The 22,684-nt window shown below is 43.3% G+C and overlaps 1 protein-coding gene across 1 annotated transcript in view; it reads left to right on the top strand.

Annotated features, from left to right (window-relative positions):
* mlycd (malonyl-CoA decarboxylase) overlaps positions 1–21,558 on the top strand; it is a 42,250-nt gene extending 20,692 nt beyond the window's left edge. Inside the window, exons 2-5 of the mRNA XM_078544563.1 lie at positions 2,433–2,545; positions 3,334–3,490; positions 10,188–10,340; positions 20,985–21,558. Of these exons, the coding sequence (XP_078400689.1) occupies positions 2,433–2,545; positions 3,334–3,490; positions 10,188–10,340; positions 20,985–21,518 (957 nt within the window). The 3' untranslated portion in view covers positions 21,519–21,558. The remainder of the gene's footprint in view (positions 1–2,432; positions 2,546–3,333; positions 3,491–10,187; positions 10,341–20,984) is intronic.
* The last annotated feature ends 1,126 nt before the right edge of the window (positions 21,559–22,684 follow it).

The following is a 22,684-nucleotide window of genomic DNA, read 5'->3' as shown; positions in this document are numbered from 1 at the left end:
ATACAGGCCTCAGTAGTGTGTCTCTTTAATAAACCAAGCGGTTTTTGCTTCTGGAAGAAGTTATTTCTATCATTTATTAACCTACCAAGCGGTTCAAATTTCTGGATACTATATATTTTTATCTCCATCAAATATGTTTACTGACCGTCAGAAATAGCAACCACGGGGCAAGAAAACGCACATTTAGCCACAACCCAACTATTCACTCATAGTAATGCTCTCTGCACAGTAGGAGTGTACATATTGTATATTAATAAACCAAACAGTGGTTCTACTTCTACTGTAAAACACACAAATATACTCGAGGAACAGCACCTCATTTTCCGATTAGGCACTTTACAGCCTTCCAGACTTAACATTGAGTTCAACAACTTCAGATCATGAACTCTCTCGTCCATCCTCACCCCTTTTTAATCCCCTTTTTTCAATATTTATTTTTAAACTTTTATATATATTTTTCTCCCACCTATTTCTATTATTATTTTAAAAATTTATTTCCATTTATTGTTTTATCCCAACCTTTTGGCTTATTTCAATCTTTTTTCCAACACTGGCCCCTCCCCCCACCCCACCCTCACTAAGGCCATCTGTCACTTGCTCATCCTGCTTTTTACTCTTAATGCCACCATTAATACCTCCTTTAGCCAGTATGACCACCATCAACACCCCTTCGACCTTTTGTTTATGACATCTTTTGCAATCTCTCCTTTGCCTCCGCCCATCACTGGCCTTCTATCCAGCTTCACCCGTCCCACCCTCTTAAACTGTATACATTTCACCACATTTCTACTTCTCTTTAGCTCTGAAGAAGAATCATACGGACTCAAAACGTTAACTCTGTCTTTCTCTCCACAGATGCTGTCAGACCTGCTGAGTCTTTCCAACAATTTTTGTTTTTGTTTCGCATTACCAGAGGTGTCTTTATACAGCATAACCTACAGCATGCATATGATATGGAAGGGGGAAAGGTAGGTCCATAAAAAATGGTTCAGCTATGCTAGGAGAATTCCTTTTGCTAAAGTCCCTATCTTGCAGTTTGTTACATAATAAAATGCTTTAAGTGTGCATTCATGGTGCAGTAATCTGATATGTAATATACCTTGAAGACAAGTGTTGTAATGTAAGATCACATGATCTTAATACCCAATAGCAGAGTAGCGTAGGCTACCTCTGTGGGAGAGTCTTGAGTTAGTCATTGAAGAGTGAAGACAGAGTTTTGAGTTGCAAGCACACAAGTGTAGCTGCTGAGTTTAGTTTGTAAGTAAACAGCCTGTGTTTATTCTAACAACGATCTCTTTATGTTGTCTGTCTCTTTACCAACTCAGTCACCCCGAAACAAGTGTGCAACCCGGATCCTTTAGCCCCAACAAACCAAAGGACACTGGATCCAACACATGCGTTAGAAGACATTGTTGTTAACATTACGTTCACAGGATTATTCATGACAAAGTTAAGAATCTGCTGTCATCTGAGTATGTCAGAATGTATTCATAATATTTATATGGCCAATGGTTATCCTTTGAATAGCATCACAAAAAAAGATTATCTAGTCATTATCATATTGCTGTTTGTGGGAATTTGCTGAGCAAAAATTAGCTGCTATGTTTCTTACATTACAATAGTGACTACACTTCAAAAAGTACTTTATCGGCTGTATAGCGCTTTGAGATGTCCAGTGGTCATGAAAAGCACCATATAAATGCAAATCTTTCTTTTTATAACCTCCCTTGAATATTTTATGTGAAAATAACCAGCGATGAAACTGCAAATCATTGAATAGTTTTAATGAGATATGTTAATTTTCCTATATGATCAATTTTTATTCTTCTTCATATGTTTATATAAATTACAATGAAAATATATAAAGCAACACGTTAGTTAAATGCTTTTCAGCAGTATTTTGCTCTTGATTGTCTATTTTGAGATTTGTTTGCATTCAAATCTTTGTTTGTGCAGCTTTTCCAAGAAGCTGCTATACAGGTGTTTCTGTCCAACTTCACTGAACATTACAACTTATACCAAATGATGGTACCACTAAATTTACGCTCATGAATGCAATTTGTCTTGAATACAGATCTCATGGCATTTGCCTAAATATAACCACCCAGCTATAACAAGCATATTGGTTTAAAAAGAAACTACCAATTTTTTCATATTCAAAATAAAATGCAATTCTTTATGTGTGAGTATTCCATTAGATGCTGTTTTGTATAGATTGTAATGGCATCTGATAGGGGTCCATTAGTCAAACTGTATGATCAATTAAAAGAACACTTGAATGCTGTTTATCCTAGAAATAATGGAAATGGTGATGATAAGACCACGTAAAAACAGTCTACATGGTTTTACTGAATTGTTTAATCAGAAAGAAATATTTCTCCAAGCTTCTGAAGTTGGCCACATTTGCTCACTAACTTTGTGTTGAATCTCAGGAAATGAATGGAATATTGAAGATGCTGCTTTCAGATTGGTTTTCTATCGGATTCTTGAACCTGGAGCGCATTACCTGGCAATCCTCTTGTGATCTGCTACAGAAAATTAGCGAGTAAGTGTTTCTTAATCACTTTTTGCACTAGTTATTAAAGTGATCCTACATTGCCAGCAGATCTACAAGTCATTTTTAATTTGGCCTCAATATAGTCTAATTCAAGTGATGATCTTATTGCACTCAAAGCTGACTGTCATTTGCAAATTTCTGGCCAGTTGAATGTTACGACACAAATGGGAACCATTCAGCCCATTGTGCCTGTGCCAGCTCTCTGAAACCACTAAACAATTAGCCCCATTTTCTTATCCTTTCAAATGAAATATGTTTAGAGGTGAGAGCAAGAATTAATTAGTCATGTTGTACTTTGACTTTCTGTACTTTTAAATGTGGACACAGAAAAAGCCTGTAAAAAATACTGTACTTACAGGTGGTCTGCAGTATACTGATCCTAAGCTGACCTGCCAGAAGTTTCACCAAGAGGGCAGCTTTCCCATTGTAACAGTGAATTGAATAGGACACCCTCCTGAGAGATTGTAATTAGGCCCGAGAGTTTAAAAAAAAAAACCTGGATTGATTTCTGGTGCATTGGGTGAATTTCTAACTCGCTTCACTGCTCACCTAACCAGTTAAAATCAATGTCATCACTTTTAATGCACTTTTAATAAATTATTAGTGCACAGAATCTGTCTGCACAATTTCTATTTTGTTTCCTCCTGGACAACAGCTTAGCTTGAGATCTGATTAATTGTTGCACTTCTGAGCTTTGAGCTAGCTTTTTTTTAATATTGTTTACTTCACTTCCAGTCCTCCAGTGAGTACAGTTCAAACACATTTATTTCTTTCAGGTACGAAGCAGTGCATCCTGTCAGAAACTGGGCGGATATTAAACGCCGAGTTGGACCTTACAGAAGGTGCTATGTTTTTACACACAATGCTATGCCAAGGGAACCACTGGTAGTTCTACATGTGGCACTAACAGATGACATCTCCAAAAATATACAGGTAAGCTCATTATAGTTGCCTTTAGCCTCTAGCGTACATTAGCTAGTGCCCAGCTTTTACATTAGGTAGAATATTTACCAAGATTTTAATGCTCAAAAAGCACTCATGAGTATTTTCCCATCAAAAATGTTTGCTTGGTTTTGTCCATGATTCAGTAATAATACTCTTGTCCCTGATCTCACTTCAGGAGCTTGAGCTAAAAATCTATATTTACTGAATTAGTATTGAGGGAATGCTGCACTGTTGGATATGGCACTTTTGAATGAAATATTAACCCGAGGCCCTGTCTCCCCTCTCAGGAGTCAGGAGGGTGCTAAAGATCCCATAACACTTTTGCAAAAGAGTAGGAAATTCTGTGCAGAAAAAGAGTTTGAGTGTGGGGAAGAGGAAAAAATGATAGATTGTTGATTACACACCTATTGTGGCTTTTGTTCCATGTTCTCCAAAGCTCAAAGTGGATGAAGCTGAGGGGGAGAGTCTTTCCTCCTGGGAATTGCGTTTGTTCTGATAAAAGTTTAATTTTGAAACCAACCTACTTCTAATTATATAACAGTTAGAAAAGGTAAACATTTGAATTGGGTAACAGCTGCCAGACACAAAGTAAGAGAGATATGATATTTTCTTCATTTCATTTAGAAAAATGAAAACAACAATTTGAAATCTGAAAGCATTCATTTCCACCCGTGTTTTGTTGGGAGCAATTTGAATACTTTTACTTTCTAACAAATAAGGTAGATGAGTTGAGGGCACAAATTAACACATGGAAGTATGATGTCATTGCTGTCACAGAGACATGGTTGAGAGAGGGGCAGGATTGGCAGCTCAATATTCCAGGATATAGGGTCTTCAGGCAAGACAGGCAAGGAGGTAAAAGAGGAGGGGGTATCGCAATATTTATCAAGGAATCAATTACAGCAGTAAGGAGGGATCACATCTTAGAAGACTCCTCAAATGAAGCCATATGGGTAGATCTGAAAAACGAAAAAGGAGCAATCACATTGCTGGGAGTGTACTATAGGCCCCCAAATAGTCAGAGAGAAATAGAAGAGTAGATGTGTAAGCAAATTTCAGAGAAGTGTAAAAATAGTAGAGTGGTAATAGTGGGGGATTTCAACTTCCTCAACATTAACTGGGCTAGTCAAAGTGTGATAGGTTTAGGGGGAGCTGAATTCTTAAAATGCATCCAGGAGAGCTTTTTAAGCCAGTACGTAGAAGCTCCTACAAGAGAGGGGGCGGTCCTGGACTTAGTTTTAGGGAATGAAGCCGGGCAGGTGGTAGAGGTATTAGTGAGCGAGCATTTTGCAGATAGTGATCATAACTCCATTAGATTCAAGGTTATTATGGAAAAGGACAAGAATGAGCCAGAAATCAGAGTTCTAAATTGGAGAAAGGCCGATTTTAATAAGAACAGTTATGATTTGGCCAGAGTGGACTCGGGGCAGCTACTTTTAGGTAAATCTGCGTCGGAACAGTGGGACTCATTCAAGAAGGAAATAGGGAGAGTACAGGGCCAACATATTCCAGTAAAGACAAAGGGTGGGGACCAACAAATCCAGGGAACCCTGGATGTCGAGGGATATACAGGATTGGTTAAAGAGAAAAAGGGAGGCTTATGGCAGACACTGAGGGCTCAAAACAGCGGAAGCCCTGGAGGAGTATAGAATGTGTAGAGGGGAACCTAAGAAGGAAATTAGGAGAGCAAAAAGAGGGCATGAAAAAACATTGGCAGGTAAAATAAAGGAAAATCCAAAGTTATTTTACAAATACATTAAGAGTAAGAGGATAACTGGGGAAAGAGTAGGGCCCATTAAGGACCATAGTGGTAATTTGTGTGTGGAGTCGGAAGACGTAGGTAGGGTTCTAAATGAATACTTTGTGTCAGTGTTCACAAGTAAAGGGACGACGTGGGTATGGAAATCAGGCAGAAGGATTTTGATATAATTAAAGAAATTAGGTTCTGAGGCTTAAAAGTATATAGATCTCCAGGCCCGGATAAAATGTATCCCAGGCTGTTGAGTGAGGCAAGGGCGGAGATAGCAGGGGTGCTGGCAATAATTTTCAATACCTCTCTGGCCACAGGAGAGGTGCCAGAGGACTGGAGGACAGCCAATGTGGTACCGTTATTCAAGAAGGGAGGAAGGGATAAACCAGGGAACTACAGGCCACTCAGTCTAACCTCAGTGGTGGGGAAACTATTGGAAGCAATTCTGAGGGACAGAATTAATCTACACTTGGAGAGGCAGGGATTAATCAAGGACAGTCAGCATGGTTTTGTTAAGGGGAGGTCATGTCTGACCAATTTGATTGAATTTTTTGAAGAGGCGACCAGGTGCGTAGATGTGGGCAATGCATTTGACGTAGTCTACTTGGACTTCAGCAAGGCTTTTGGTAAGGTCCCGCATGGGAGACTGATAACGAAGGTAAGAGCCCATGGGATCCAAGTCAATTTGGCAAATTGGATCCAGAATTGGCTGAGTGGCAGGAATGGTTGAGGGGTGTTTTCGCGACTGGATGCCTGTGTCCAGTGGGGTTCCACAGGGATCGGTGTTGGGTCCCTTGCTGTTTGTAGAATATATAAACGATTTAGACTTAAATGTGGCAGGGTTGATCAGTAAGTTCGCAGATGACACGAAAATTGTTGGGGTAGTAAATAGTGAAGAGGATAGTCTTAGATTATAGGAGGATATAGACGGGCTGGTCAGATGGGCTGATCAGTGGCAAATGGAATTTAATCCAGATAAGCGTGAGGTAATGCACCTGGGCAGGACAAACAAGGCACGGGACTACACGATGAATGGTAGGACCCTGGTAAGTACCGAGGATCAGAGGGACCTTGGTGTGCATGTCCATCTTAAGGTAGCGGGACAGGTAGATAAGGTGGTTAAGAAGGCATATTGGGTATTTGCCTTTATTAGCCGAGGCATAGAATATAAGAGCAGGGAGGTTATGCTGGAAGTGTGCAAAACGCTGGTTAGGCCACAGCTAAAGTATTGCGTACAGTTCTGGAATCCGAATTTTTGGAAGGATGTGATTGCACTAGAGAAAGTGCAGAGGAGATTTACCAGGATTTTGCCTGGGCTGGAGAGTTTGAGGAGAGATTGGATAGACTGGGGTTATTTTCTCGGGAGCAGAGGAGATTGAGGGGGGACATGATTGAGGTGTATAAAATTATGAGGGGTATAGATAGGGTAGACAGGAAGGAACTTTTCCCCTTGGTGGTAGGATCAATAACCAGGGGGCATAGATTTAAGGTAAGGGGCAGGAGGTTTAGAGGGGATGTGAGGAAGAATTCTTTCACCCAGAGTGTGGTGGGAATCTGGAACTCTCTGCCTGAAAGAGTGGTGGAGGCGGAAACCCTCATAACATTTAAGAAGTATATGGATGTGCACTTGTGATGCCATGGCATACAAGGCTATGGGCCTAGTGCTGGAAAATGAGATTAGAATAGTTACGTACTTGTTTGACCAGCACAGACTCGATGGGCCGAAGGGCCATTTTCTGTGCTGTGGACCTCTACGACTCTTACAGCTATGCGAGAGAGAGAACAAACAGAGATATGTACACAAACTACTCACGAAACACTCCATTCATTGCTTGCAGAGATCATTTATAAAGTCACAAACCAGTGTTGCTATACATGAGATTTCCTCCAATAGGCTCATGTCTGCTCATCTGCTCAATTAGGACTAGATTTTCACACCTTTGGCCATGTCAAAACAGAGGCAGGTAGGCTTTAAAAGTGGATAGGACCCTATTCCAGAATTCCTGCCCCCATTTCCATTGCCAGTAATATTTAGCAGCACAGGATAAAGGGTACGGGTAACAAACCTGCACACAACCCTCCTGCCCTTGCTAGCTCCATTGCGGGGGAGGTGGTGGCATAGTGATATTGTCACTGGACTAGTAATCCAGACACCCAGGGTAATGCTCTGGGGACCTTGGTTCAAATCCCACCACAGCAGATAGTGGAATTTGAATTCAATAAAAAATCTGGAATTAAAAGTCTGATGATGACCATGAAACTATTGACGATTGTCATAAAAACCCATCTGGTTTACTAATGCCCTTTAGGGAAGGAAATCCGCTGTTCTTACTTGGCCTGGCCTACACGTGACTCAAGACCCAAAGCAATGTGGTTGACTCTAAAATTCCCTCTGAACAAGGGTAATTAGAGATGGGAAATAAATTCTGCCCTAGCCAGCGACACCCACATCCCATAAAAAAAAATTTTGGACACCCTGCAACTTCAGAGGAGTCATGAACCATAAGTCTGGAGTCAGGAACCTTTTGACAGGGAAGTTCAAAAGCTGTCACCAACTTCACAGTACTGACAGTAGTGACAATTAAATTAGCCAGTACTGTGAAAGTGAAAAAGTGTTCAGATGCATTAGAGTACATTATCTAATGAATGAAAGTGCTCTTCCACATTGAATATTGATATTCAGATTTGACTTTGTCAATAACCCTGTGATTTAATCTTCTCTTTCAAGTGCTGTTCAAACACCTGTTCCCTGTTTCAAAGGTTGAGCAGTTGGCTGAGGTCTTTCAAAGACATCTAAGGTTTTAATGTACTCAGCTCTGGAGGTTCTGTTAATGCAGCTATTCATTGGAATTCTATTATGAATGCTTAGCTGAATCCCTGCCTCATTAATGCAATCAGCTCAGCAGAGATTGTTGACATAGTCATTCAATAGAATCTTGGCTGAGCTCCAAACCCCACTAACGGATTAAGCTCAGCAGGGATTGTTGACACAGCTGTCAAGGGAACTGTAATTTTTTTATCAGGACAGTTTTATGACCAGTTGAAAGGATTATGTTTTTTTGAAATGGTTTTTGAATGGCTTTGTTTATTTTGTTAGCTTCATGAGCATCTCATAGACTCCACAATGTTTTTGTAGGGCTGAAGAGGTTTCTACATAGTAGATACTGGGTGAGCGAGCATCGGAGAGTGATGTGGTATGGAGAGGGTATGGGTTTTGGGTGGGGAGAATGGAGGAGGCAAAGGGATTGAGGGTGTATTGGGGGTGGGTGAGTAGTCATGGAGGGGGCATATGTGTATTGGGGCATGGATGGGGCTTGGAGGGGTGAGGGGAATCATGGAGGAGTGAGGGAGGTAGGGGGTGAGAGGTAGAGGAACTCACACTCAGCTACTGACCTAGGCTGATGTCCCAGGGAACCAAAGAAGGCATTCAAACCTGCCCAGTTTGGCGTCTGTCCTCCTCTGTTTCCATGTCAGACCTGCTTTGGGAGGCAGTGCTCCCAGCTCCAGCCCATGATGAAAATAGCGTGTGTGGACATTGCCAGATGAGAGCCGGAATTGCAACGTTGGGAAATGGCCCGACTCGTGTTTCCTGCCTTGAAGATCAAAATGTGGGCCTAAGAATCATATTCAACTACAAACCTCAGGATCACCTTTCAGTATTCTCCCAAATTTTGGGTCCTCTCTCTAGAGCACTGCTACATCAAAGACCACCCGCCACCCATCTAATAGTCCCACAACAGAACTATCAAACTCCAGGACCGTCTCACATTATACCATATCAGGAGAACATTTCCCATTGTTGCAAAAGACCAGAACCATAACTAATTGCTCCTAAAGCACAGAATTGTGCCCCAGCGCAGCTAAACTCCATTTCACAGTATGGCTCAATATCAGCTGCAACCTTTGTTGATGAATCTAGCATACCACTTTGTCGCATGTATTCAGTTTTAGAAATGGTAAAGAGTACATATTTACAATTTTCACTGAATAATGTATGGTGTTGTGAAATTCAGTTCACAAAGCACCAGTAAAAATCTGATAAAATGAAATTTGATTTATTCACTTGTTGTAAATCAGTAAACTTAAATGTTAATCCCCACCTGGAATAAGCACTTCGATTGTTCTAAATATCCTAAACATTGTCACAGGACATCCGTTAGTAATATTAAAATTGAAGCCCTGTTCCTTTATATTCAAAAGTCCTTTGCAATCAGTCACTAATAGAGTTTTCTAATCTCCATGATACTCAGAGATTTTGTGACAGCTTTGGCACCAGATGGCATTATGGAGCAATATTTTTCATTCTGAAGAGTAACTTTATCTTCCATCTTGATTTGCATCACTCCTAGCTATGGGGTAGAATTTCCAAGAAGTTTTTCCCAACCTCCTGCTAAAACTTGGGGAAAGATCGGTGGAGAGGACAGAAAAACACTGTAAATGGGCATTTATGCCATTTTGTGCTGTTCCCTCCAAATTTATGGAAAATGAATAGGAGGAATTCCAGTTATCTTTTATAATGAAAAATGTTTTAACCATCTTTATGTTAGATTTTTTGCAGCTAAAATTGTTTTGAGCTTTTACTTTTATGACAGAATCAATATTGTGCATAGAAATGGGCTTGATGGAGGAAAAGTATCCACCCATATTTTACATTAAACAATAATGCTTTTTAATTGTTTTTGAAAAACTATAATTAATTATGATAATTAGTATATTTTTTATTTGCATTATATTTAATGAAGAAATAAAATGCTGCATTAAATGAAGTGGCTCAACACATTTATTTTCAGTAATAGTCATCACTATATACTATATTGAAACTGCTTTATCTGCTAAGGAATGTGTAATGTAAGACAAAATGTCTATATACCTACCAAAAGCTGAATAGGAAAATAAATAATTTTAAAACAAATTTTAATTAAATGTTCTGTGTAGGCTATTGTCCGATGTGGTCAGTCTCCTGAGCTGAGTGAGGATGTTAACAAGATCACCACAGCTGTTTTCTACTCCATCAGCTCTTCACAGCGGGGTCTGCAGGGGGTAGAGCTCGGAAATTACCTGATCAAGCGAGTTGTGAAAGAGCTTCAGGTAGGTCTTCGTCACATCAAGTATAAAGTCTGTAAGGACCAGTGTCAAATATGGCTGGGATCAGCAACATCTTGTGATCAGAGTCTAGGAGTAACAAATGACTTTAACTTGTGTTAGAAACCATTATACCACAACATATGAAATACTATAATTTCTAGAATTGAAAAGAAATCCTCAAGATTTTTACTGTCTTATTGTAAAAATAAACATTCCTCTTGCATTCTATGCAAAAAGCCTTTTAAATCTAGCACAGATAATATTTTTTAAATATTAGCTTTCACTGGCCTCCATCCACACTATATGTTTTTAAATGCTCTATCATTCTTCCCTGTCTCTTACATTTTTATTTAAGAACAAAAAATTATCTTTTTTTCCATTTATCATTCTCTAAGGTGCCATTAAGCCGGCTTGTAGGTGGAATTCATCATTTAAATTGTGGGGAGGAGGATTGGGAGGAATTCAAACATAGGGCAGAATTTTCTGAGCCGAATGGCAGCAGGCGTGATAGGTGGTGTGTGCGGAAAATATGGCGCGACCTGCTTCACGGTGGCCTGAAGGCAGGTTACAATCGTCCGCCCAGCCCGCCGACGGCAAGCCGCGTTTCCCGCCATCGGTTGGAGGGGAGCTAATTGTAATACATTAGCACATAATTAAAAGGCCATCCCGCCAGGCTCTTGGAACCCCGTCGTATCGTCCACCCACGTCGGTGGGAAAGCACGCCGACGTGTTTCGCAACAGCACGCAGGCAACGTGCACTTGGCGGCCTTCACTTTGGGGGAACTGAGGTGAGTGAGCAGCAGCGTTCTCCACAGCTCGCCCGTTGTTTACAGGCCTCAGGGGTGGCAGGGGGCGGGGGCACCTGATACCTGGCCCTGCAGGCAATTGCTGAGGTGGGAGGATGGTGTCCGGGGGCAAGTGCTGGCCAGCCCCGGAGGCAACTGCTGGGGGCGGGGGTGTGGTCAAGTGCAGCCCTGGTGCTGCATCCCGCGCACAGGCAATCGCGTTGGGGGCAGGGTAAGTGAGGGGAGTGGCCATGCATTAGGGATACCTGTATAAACTGACCATGCCTCTGCAACTAAGACAGATCAGGCACAGCCACGCTGATATGATTGGGGTCAGGCTCCTAGCCTGCCCGCCCATGCAAGCAACACGGAGGCACCAATGGGCCACCAAGCGTTCCATTCCTTACCACCCCACCCCCACTCCCCAGCACAGACTTCGAGTCCGCCACCACTTTAATGGAATGCGGAGCAGTTGGACTGCACACGTTGTACAGACTCCTCTCCAACACTGGCCATGTAGCAGTCACTGCTGGAAGCGCTCAGCCCCTTGCAATCTCAGCTTCCTGGTTTGGACCAGTGTCCCCCATGTCGCAGGTTGACAGGGCACCATGAAGTGCACGCATCTCTGGCCATCTGAGGGGTGACCAGCACTCTTCGGGAAGCATTAAGGGGCGGTCACACAAATCCAGGAAGGGTGCTATCAGGACTCCTGCCGGGCCAGCTAATAAGTGTGCCTGGCCTGTGTGGGTGGTGAGTCATCCCATGGACAGGATGAGGACAATGACGGTGTTTGTGAAAGAATGAACGGTGATGTCCCTTGCACTGGCAGTGAGTGAGGGCCCTGTGGATGTGTGATGGGTTTGTGAGTGTAAAAGTTTGGGAGTGATGAAAAGTGTGACTTACCCTGGTGGAACGGAGGAGATCATTCATCCTTTTGCAGCACTGGGTGACTGTCCTCTGCAGGGTGTTCACGCTGACCACCGCTGCCACCGCCTCCCAAGCCGGGTTGGTGTCATTGCTTCCCATCCTGTGGCCAGAGCGGGGGTAGCGCACATCCCAGCGGGCCTCCATGACATCCAGCAGTCGCTCGAGGGACCCATCATTGAAGAGGGGGGCTGCAGTCTTTTTTGTCTTTGCTGGCCATGTCTCCCAGGCAGTGGTGGTGAGTTGGTGGTGTTGAGTGTTTTGCTGGCGGCTGCCATTTAAAGATGGCGGCCAGCGTGATGCATCAGCAGGGTGATGGCAAGTGGGCGAATGAGAGACTGCCTGCCGTGGAAACGGCGTGTTTTCTGGGAATGCATAAATAATGAGGTGGGCTCGAGGAGATACAACGTGAAAACCTGCCATTTTCGTCGGCGGGTAGGACTCCATTTTACCCGCCCATGACTACACTTAGTGCAATTCTGCGAAAATTCCACCCATAGTCTTTCACTTTAATCTTCCCTTAAAAACTGCAATATAAACTCCTCCAGTCACAGCATTCACCTGTTTGTCACTGTTTCCAGCCTCAGCTGCTTTTATTTTGTGCTGACTCAATGTTGCTGAAGTAATCCACTTCTTTTGCTTGTGTCAAGATGAAGAATGTCAGTATAGAATACACTTTTGTATCAACTGTCAGCAGTAAGCTGTGGTAGGTTTGCTACAGCAAAGGTTAAATGCACTATTAAGCTCCAAGTTTTAGCAAAACACCTCCTCTTTCACCGTTGTGACATTTCAATTTCTCACACCGGCCACCCTTCCCAGCTCTCTGAACAAGGCCATCGGTTTCGACCCAAATTAATGGTACTTTTGTGCTGTGGTTTAATTCCCGATCAGATAAAGTGACCTCCTGATCAGGTGACAGCCAGTCAGTTTTTTTTTAAGGTTAGAAGCTTATTTTTATTGAAATAACCAAAATGAATTAACACAAAAAATAGATATCTGGATATTTGACAAGTTCTTTGAATTAATAGAAGCTTCCTGGAGCTTGGAATATTCCTTTAATTGCTTTGGACAGGCTTCATTCAAGTTGCAATATCTTTCTAAAGTTGATATGGTACGAGAAATGATTTGTGCTGATGAGACAACTTGTGGCACCAGTATAATGTTCCTGTTTATTCAGGGTAAAAGTTCATTCAGTACCCTTGAATTTTAGAGATATGTGTTGAAATCTTAATCTTTGTGTAGGAGCTTTGCAAGCTAATCAGCATTGAATTTCAATTTTGACATTCAAGTCATGTTGACAGACATTCAGATTATAATGTTGTCTGTTGACTTTCATACATCAACAACCTCAATGCTAATTTCCACCACCTTTAACAGGACGATTGACATCTCAGTAACGTGAAGTGTTTAGCTTGTGTTACTGCACTACTTACTCTCAGTTTTTAGCTTGTATACTTGTGTACCTATCCAATAAATTTTGTAACAGTAGTGTGCATTGTGAACATTCAGCAGTTTTTTGAATTGAACATCTGCCAGTCTCCCCTGCCTTATTTTTTGATTCTGTTTGCTGTGCTCTGGTTTCTGTGGCTGAAACTGTCTTTGACTTTCTCTCAGATGTGCTTTTTGCAAATCTGCCTCATTTTTTAGCTGACCATTGACATCCCTTCCTTCAGTGGCCTGGATCCCACTCTGGAATTTCCCCCTTAAAATTTTCCATTTCCTTCTCCCCCTTTAAATCCCCACTTAAAACCCACCTGTTTAGCCAAACTATTAGTCACCGCTCTTAATATTTTTTCCTTTGGCTGAATGTTCATTTTCCTTATACCTTTATAAAGTACATCGGAGGTGATTTTTCTCTGTTGAAATCACTATATAAATGCAAGTTGTCTTTGATGTAAACTATACCTGTTCCGACTGAATTGCTTGCAAGCACAGTCATAAAACACAGACACGTTTGACACTATAGATACAGTTGACAAGTGCATTGAGTGGAATGCAGAAGCAAATTGGACAAATCCCATTGTGCAAATTGTGAAGATGACAGGCAGAATTTTCCGCTCCCGTTTGGCAGCGTGTGCGGACAATATGGCAAGAAGGCCAAAAATCGGTTTACACCGTCATGAAACCAGTTTGCGATTACCTGTTCCACCTGTCAGTGGTGGGCCGTGTTTCCTACTGCCGCACACTAGGAACCTAATTTCAATACTTTAGCATCTCATTATAAGATCTGCTGACAGGAATCATCCTCCCACACTGGATCATCCAGGCACCATGTGTGTTCCACAACTGTACATAAGCGACGTGCACCTGGTGAGCTGCACTTTGCTTGGAACTTTGAGGTTTGTTTGCCTACCTTACTTCGGGCAGCACTCGTGGTCATTAGCGCCAGACTTCACAGGCAGCTCCACATCACTTTTAGGGGGGGCTCGTGGGCAGGTCTCTACCTACCAAACCCGCCATAAGCTGGATTACTGCTCGTTTGCCTCTCCATCAGAAACCAGTATTTTGTTCAGCATGCTCCTGTATTCATGAATTTCCTTTCACTTTGCACTATCTAAAGTCACTAAAATCCCATTCTTTACATTGTGCCTTTAATTACTCCACCCCTAAAGGCTTTGACTTACTGTTTGGTATCTCCTTCCCTTGTAAAGTGCTTTGATTTACTATTCCATGTCAGATATGTTGTGGAAGTGCAATTTGTTGGAGCAAGGAGCAGATAGCAAGGCTTTTACCAATACAAATAGCAATTTCATGTGTGTGCATATATATTCATGGGGGCTGCAATATGTTTTGTATGGAGGATTCCTGCATACTAAAGGCTATATTCTAGAACTAGCTTAGTATGGGAACCCGCACCAAAGAATGTCCAATACTCGGATGCAAAAACACCCTGAACAGATCCGAATGGACAAGTCTGCCATTGAACAATCTCAACATTTTGAGGAGAACAGAGTCGAGTCCCTGCAGGACAAGTGAGCATGCTGCAAAGCCAGTGACTTCATATGTAGTATTTGCAATCCGATCTGCAAATTATGATTTGGCTTAATATCACATGTGAGATGACACCAGCCTAGACGGTGAGCAATTGGTCTCCTTGCTGATCACTCACCCATCGAAGCGTTGGGAGAATCCATCATCATATATATTCTAATATTTTTTAATAATCTGTTAAATTAGGAGCATCTGGAGATCTTTGGTAATTGCAATTAAAATAGAACGAAGATTAATTGAGTAGAATTTTGTGTCAACCTTGTTACCCTGTAACAAAGTGTGGTTTTTAATGGAGGCGACGGCAATCTCGCCACTAGCTAGAGAGCCAGCAAGAGCCCCATGCGCCTCTTAGGGAAGACCTGCCAAATTAAGTGCCACTCAAGCACCTAACTGGAAATCAGCAAGCCTTCTCCCGAATCAAAGACTCAGGAGGTGGAAGTCCTGCCCACCGAGAGATGCCAGCCAGTCAAAGGCTGGCAACTCTACTGAATGGCAGCGCATTCAGGTGGTCATGGCTGCTTCCTGTACGACACTCACCTGAGGCCTAGGATCATTGCTGGATCCCAGGCCACAGGTGAGTGATGATGGGAGGGGGGATGCAGGGTGTTGGTCATGGGGAAATGGTGGGAGGGGAGTTGGCAGCAAGGATACGGAGTGACTCTCAGCAGGCCTCTCCTTCCCAATGCTAGGCCCCGTGATCAGGCACTGAGTGCCTTTGAACGAAGGACTGCCCCCAGGAGCTAGCAAGCAACTCTAGTTTGCTTGTCACGCTCCTCATATGCGAGATCCCTACCAGTCACTGGGTTTAATACCAGCGGCGGCAGGAAGAGACTCTTAAGTGGGTATTAATTGCATACTTAAGAGCCTTAATTTGACAGCGGGATGGGAAGGTCATCTTGCTACGGACTTAATAGGTTTGGAGGCAGTAAGGCAGCAGTTTCTCCAACCGCTGCTTCCCCGGCCAATTAAATGCCCGCCACTACCAAATTTGTCATGCAGGAGGGCACAAGATTCAGCCCAAAATTTCTAAAAGGGGCATGCCTTACATTAGATTTAAATTTGCATCCCTTCTGATTTGTATTGCTTCCTCAGTGCAGTGTAACTACATATCTGTTGGCATTTTTTTGTAAGCTTGCAAAAGTGAGATCTTGTGGTGCCACATTTGAAGGAGGTAGCAGCTGGGCAATGGAGGGGGGTCAGCCCTGGCTTGTTTGGGTGAGTGTGCGGCAGCTGCAGGGTGACAAAGAACTGGAGTCCTGCAATGTCCCACTCTGGCTGGGTTGGCAGAGATGCAATGGGAATTCAGGTGTAGGCTGGACTAATCAATGCTCTTCTCTCCTTTTCAGGAAAAGACTGCGCACAATGCGTCAGAACGAATGCGAACTGCTGGAGGACAGTTGGCCATCCTAATGGCTTTTGAGCAGCAGGCCATGGATCTTGAGAAGGCGCCATGCCCCCAGGTCCACCAGTGGCGGTGAGGTTGGGAAGCCATAGGGAGGTATGTTTGGCGAGCACTAAGGTCACCATGTGTGTCTCAGAAGCCATGGCACTGCGGAATGCTCCATGATTGAAATTAACAACGTGGGTTTACCCTTGATTATGGAAGAACGGGCGCATAATGATCTGGGGGAGTGGCATGCAAGTTGACATTGTCTGCACTTTAACTAATCAAATTTCCTTTTTCTTCCTTTCAGTATCACCGGAGCAGGGCCGGGAGGAGAAGGCAGAGGGCCCACCTGTCACCCCTGAGCAAATGCACTCACCAGCGTCACACCACCTCAGCCAGGCAGGCCAGTGCAGATACTAGCACCTCGGTGGGAATTAGATCTTTGGCTAGTGTCCCGGGGCATGGTGGTAGGGCACTTCACACTCGCTTGAGGTGCGGACAGAGACAGAGAGTGCCCAGTGCGCCGGCATTTGGGGACTGCTGGGGACCAGGTACTTGCTCATTCGGTGGCTGATGATGTACCTTTGGAATCGTCCGTGAGGCAGCGAACACGAAGTGCAGCAGGGTATGCGGGACGATCTGGCGGAGATACATGAGGCTATGCGTGGCATGGTGCCCGTGCTGGAGGAGTCCACGCGCATCACCGATGCAATGGGCCTCATGGCTAAGCGCCATGCTTCCTCCTTGGAGAGAGTGGTGACTCTCATGGAGAGGCACCTCCAGGAGAACAATCAGGGCTTCCTGGGGTTGCGCTCAGACCTGCAAGCCTTCACAGCGGCATTGGCCACAGCTGGTCACTGTCAGTGTGGGAAATGGTTTGGGCACCAAGTATCCCAGCTCGGTGCTCATCCATCTACAGTGAGCAGGGAGGTCCAAAAGTGACCTCACATCGGCGCAGCAGCTGCCTGTCGTCTCTGCAGGCTCCTCTCAGAGCGCTCTGGATGAGGGCAGCAGCTCCTCCACCCCTCTGCAGTGACTGTGGTATCCGATGAGGCTGCGGCAACGAGGGACAAGCCAGCTGTGGAGCTGGCCGCTCCCTCCCAGGCGGGGCCATCAAATGCTCCACGGGCCAGAGGACGTCCGCCAAGGTGATCGAGGTCATGAGGACAGCACAGTAAGCAGGCTGTCTCAGATGCCAGTGCCAGCAAGGGGACAGCACCTAGGCATAGCACCCATAAGCGTAAATTTAAGGCACCTTAGGCACATCACAGGTTTCTCACTGGTGCTTTTATGTTGACCCATAGTACTTAGTGGAAGACTTGGTGTGATGTCCAACACCATTTTTGTTTTGCTTTATGAAGTTACTTTTGTTTACTCAATAAATTTTGACATGTTGCCATGCCTCGGGGTGATTCCTTACTTCTGCATGTGTACGGAAAGCCATGTTGTTATGAGCGAGTTGTTTAACATTGAGCTTTATTGACAAGGGCCTTAGTTAATGTTATTATCCAGGCTGATTTAGCCTGTGTGGAGTGTGGAGCCTGCAGCCCTGGCATGTGTTGAAGGTCCATCTGTGGTGGGCTAGCTGAAGGTTCTTTGGATTAAAGTCTCCTGGGTGTCCCTGTTTCCCTGGAGTATGCCCGGGTCAGCATCTACCCCCTCGCGTTCTCCTGTGCATGCTCATCCTCGGACTCACTGCTGGACTCATCGTGTGCATCTGGAGCAACTACGTCCACGTCTTCCTCGCCCACTGCGTCACCCGTTTCCAGCGCCAGATTGTGGAGAGCACAGCATGCAACCACTATCAGTGACACACGATCTGGGGGGTATTGTAGTGCACCCCGAGCGGTCCAGACATCGGAAGCGCATCATGAGAAGACTGATGGTTCTCTCCACCACACCCCGTGGCTCCTATTATACCGCCACTCAGCCTCTGTTCTTGGATGACGGAGATGCGTCATGAGCCACCTTCTGAGGGGATAGCCCTTGTCACCCAGCAGCCATCCATCCAGCCGGGCTGGAGCACTGAAGAGCCTCGGCACCTGGGAGTGTCTGAGTATGTAAGCGTCGTGGGAGCTGCCTGGGTACCTTGCACAGACTTGTAGAATCTGCATCCTGTGATCTCACACTATCTGCACATTTGTGGAGTGGAAGCCCTTCCTGTTGACGAAGGCACCGGGCTCACCTGCTGGCACCTTGATGGCCACATGTGTACAGTCTATAGCACCCTGGACACGGGGGAAGCCAGCAATGGCTGCGCAGCCTCTGGCTCAATCTGTCTGACTGGCATCATCCCAGCAGTAGTGGATGAAAGTCAATGCACGCCTGAATAGAGCGTCTGTCACCTGCTTGACACAAGTGTGGACAGCTGATTGGGAGACTTCAGAGATCACCCACCGACCCCTGGAAAGAGCTGGAGGCATAGAAGTTGAGGATGAGAAGTTGAACCTTTAGGGCCACTGGCATGGGGTGCCCACCCACACAGTTTGCGAAGATCTCGGGGCCTATCATCTGACAGATGGAGGTGACTGTCTCCCTTGAGAGTCGGCCTCGTCCCCCTCCTGGCCTTCCCTTCTTCCTCAGAGGAGGCGCCTCCAGTGGAGAGCACAACTCCCATTCCCAGGCTAAGGGAAGGCTTCCTGAAAGCTGCAGGCCCCAGAAGTGACTTCTGCTGTAGAGTCCTGACCAAGGCTTTTACTCCTGTCCTACCAGCTGGAATGAGTTTTAAAGTCTTCCTGCTCACTCAGGTAAGTATAAGTTACTTTCACACTTAAATATCTGAAAGATCACATTTCCGACCCCACTCACCCCTCTTATCCTGCCCATGGATGAGGTTTATACAAATGTCTCCTACCCGCCTGCCCGTTGTGCCTGTGCGACATCCTGAAGATCGCACGGGCTGCGAAAAATCGAGATCAATTGCTGCCTCAGGAGCCTTAACTGGCCTGTTAATTGGTGGTGGGCGCACATCTGAACTTATAGCACGCCCACCTTACCAAATATCGTGATGGCACGTGGACGTGCAGGGGCAACAGAAAATTCGGGCCTGTTTCTGTTTCCAGATTAGATGAACCCTAAATAAAAAAACATTTTGTCATTCCCTCTGCTGGAAATCCATGAAGTATATCTGTATTTTGCCCAGTTTTTATTGTTTTTTTGTGTTTGGGAAAAAGAGGAATGCTACTTTACTAATAATGTAGGTAAAATGATTTAAATGTAGCTGTTCATAAAAATCACCAGATCAGTGGTGGTAAAGAAATAGTGTGCCAACATACATCTATTATTATCCATTCCTCATCTCTGATGCTCTATATGAGAATGTTGGGAGTAGATCAAGGTTGGGTTGAGGGAAGAAGTTCCACACGAGGAGAGCATACAATCACCATATGGGGATATTCATGAACCTCGAGTGATTGGTCATTTTATCATTGGCAGAAGCCTGTTGGATTGTCATTTGCTCCAACCCCTTGATAGAGGATAAGTAAAGAAATGAACAGAATAACTCATCAGGTGAACACCTACAGCTTGCAGTCTTCTGTTTCACAGGGCTTCAATTCTTTTTCTTTTGTTGTTGCTTAAATCTACAGGTCCTTATAATCTTTCCCACAAACAATACTATTCAGAATGATGTATTATAATACACTCCAGTTTGGGCACTAATCCATATTTATTTATGGGGTAGAAGCATTTAAAGGGCTTTAGTAGGTGGGAAATGACAGGTTATCACTTGCTTTGGAAATATGTGTTTTTCTGCCAGAAGAGCTACGATACATCCCTAACCCATTCTGAGATAAGTGGGAAAAGGGGGGGATAACTTAAGGGTTGTAAGTAAAGAAGTACCCAAAAGTAGTTTTTATAGATTCCTATTTCTTTCTGTCACCTAATTGGTTATCATCCTTACTTGTAGTTCATATAGATGAAATACAATCGGGCAATAAATGATGCATATGCAGTGTGTTGCAGCTACATTTTATCCTTCGGCTCATTCAAGAACTGAAATTTTAATACCTTAATATTGTACTCTGCAATATTAATGACAACATTGTTTTTAAGAAGTTCCATTGCTATTTTTACAGTCACTAGTCTGTGAATGTTATTAATATTGCAAAGTGTGTTTTTGAAGTATATATTGAAGACTGTTCTGCTCAGTGAGTTTATATGTCTCTTGCCAGTATGCTATTGATAAAAACTTACACAATTCATTTGTCAGTTAACGAATGTGAAACTTAAAGCAAATTTTTATCCAGTTCTGAGAAAAAATGTATTGCAGCACATACAGCTACTGTTTGTATTGCCTGTTTCAAAATAACAACTCGGCAGTTTTGCCACCTTAATATTCTATATGAGAACAACTGGACAAAGAGAACATTTTACATTTTCCCATTAAGAAACTTTTTGTTGAGGAACCCAAGTGTAGCACTTTGGTTTACATTCCACAGAATGGCATTAAGGTTGAAAAGAGTAGCAGAGCAGACTTGGTGATACAGGGCAACAGTCATAGGACGTTAGTAGTGCCAATTTGACCTTAATCTGTTTTTTTTTTGTCTGTGTCATCTGCAGGGTGAGTTTCCTCATATGAACCAGTTCTCTAGTTTGTCTCCTATTCCTGGCTTCACAATATGGCTGCTTGGAACCCTCAGTGTCCACATCAAGGAAGGGAAAACGAACCAAATCTTTACAGAGCTTGAATACAAAAAAATCCAGGACGTCATTGAAGGACCTGTGCTAGAAACGCTCAAGAGCCTACTTACCACCAATGAGTGGATGAGGTCTGACAAATTAGTTCGAGTTCTTGAGATGCCACTAATGCGACTTTGTGCCTGGTACCTGTATGGAGAAAAACATCGTGGGGCTGCCCTTAATCCAGTAGCTAACTTTCACCTTCAAAATGGTGCTGTGTTATGGCGATTAAACTGGCTGGCTGACACAAGTCCTCGTGGTCTTTCATCATCCATTGGAATGATGGCAAACTATCGATATTTCCTGGAAAATACCAATCATAACAGTGTCCAGTACTTGAGGACACGACACATTGAAGCCTCTGAGCAGATTCTGAGTCTTGTAACTCAATGTCAGAAAATCAGTAAACTTTAACTAGAGCTCCACAGGGCAATGACTGTTCTCAAATAGAACCATAGAAAAGTTATGCCACAGAAAGAGGCCATTCAGCCCATCGTGTCTGTGCCAGCTAAAAAAGAGAATCTTTAACCAGTTCATTATTACTTAATATTATTTAAGTAAAAAGATTTAAGTAAAAAGTTTTTTTAAAAAAGCAACAAAAATTATAACCTTAAGAAATTCATTATGGAACAGGCAATTTTACTTATAACTTATTATGTTTATCATTATATAATCATTACATGAATGCTGAAGCCCATCAAAAATTCCATCCAAATATTTAATGAGAGTAAAATTTATTAATGTCTGGCATGCCTAACTGCATGTTAAGTTGGTAAACCATTAGACATATCTTTATATGGTGACTTTCATGACTCAGGATGTCCCACTGCCAATGAAACAAGTAGTCACTTCTAAATACCGTGCAATGTTATTGTAACATCTGCCAGCCTGGGAGAAAAGGATAGTTATTTTCAACAGGACATCAGTGTGCCTCTTCAAAGTTAAACAGCCTTCAGAGCCAACTGTTCAATATATTAATACGCTTCAGCTGATCATTAATTTAAATATGGTCAGTTTCACTTAGAAGCACCTATGTTGGTGACAGCAATCAAACACATTTAAATACCACTTCTGAAAAGTCTACCTCAGGGATAGTTTACCATCGTTAGTATATGTTTCAAAGAGAGAATTACTTGCCAACTCACTTGGGTCATACTGCCATTTTTAGTCTGAGCTGTAACACAAAATACTATCTGCAGATATTTGGACTCATCCCTCACCCTATAGTCCACTGACTGAAGACAGTTTTCCAAAGGAAACCAATCCCAAAGCACATTACCCTGTATGGTTATTATATACTAGAAAACAGAACTTTCTCCATGACCAATCTCTTCCTTTGTTACTATAAGTACTTTGCAAGATAGATATATACATGAATTATTGTTTAGTTTCAGAAAAGAACTTATTTAACAATGCCACTTGAGCTTGTTTCCTTTTTTTAAGAGAGAATTTCATGCCATGAAGATTTTGAAACTGAATAAAATTAGAATATATAACCTGTCATTTGTTTGCTTAATTCTGGAATCAGTACTTGCACTCTGGTTTGTTATAACGTTTACTATTTACCAGACTCTCTTGTG

Source organism: Cetorhinus maximus, chromosome 6 (genome assembly GCF_964194155.1).
Source record: "Cetorhinus maximus chromosome 6, sCetMax3.hap1.1, whole genome shotgun sequence".
NCBI classification, from domain to species: domain Eukaryota; kingdom Metazoa; phylum Chordata; class Chondrichthyes; order Lamniformes; family Cetorhinidae; genus Cetorhinus; species Cetorhinus maximus.
This window is presented reverse-complemented; position numbering and strand designations above follow the sequence as displayed.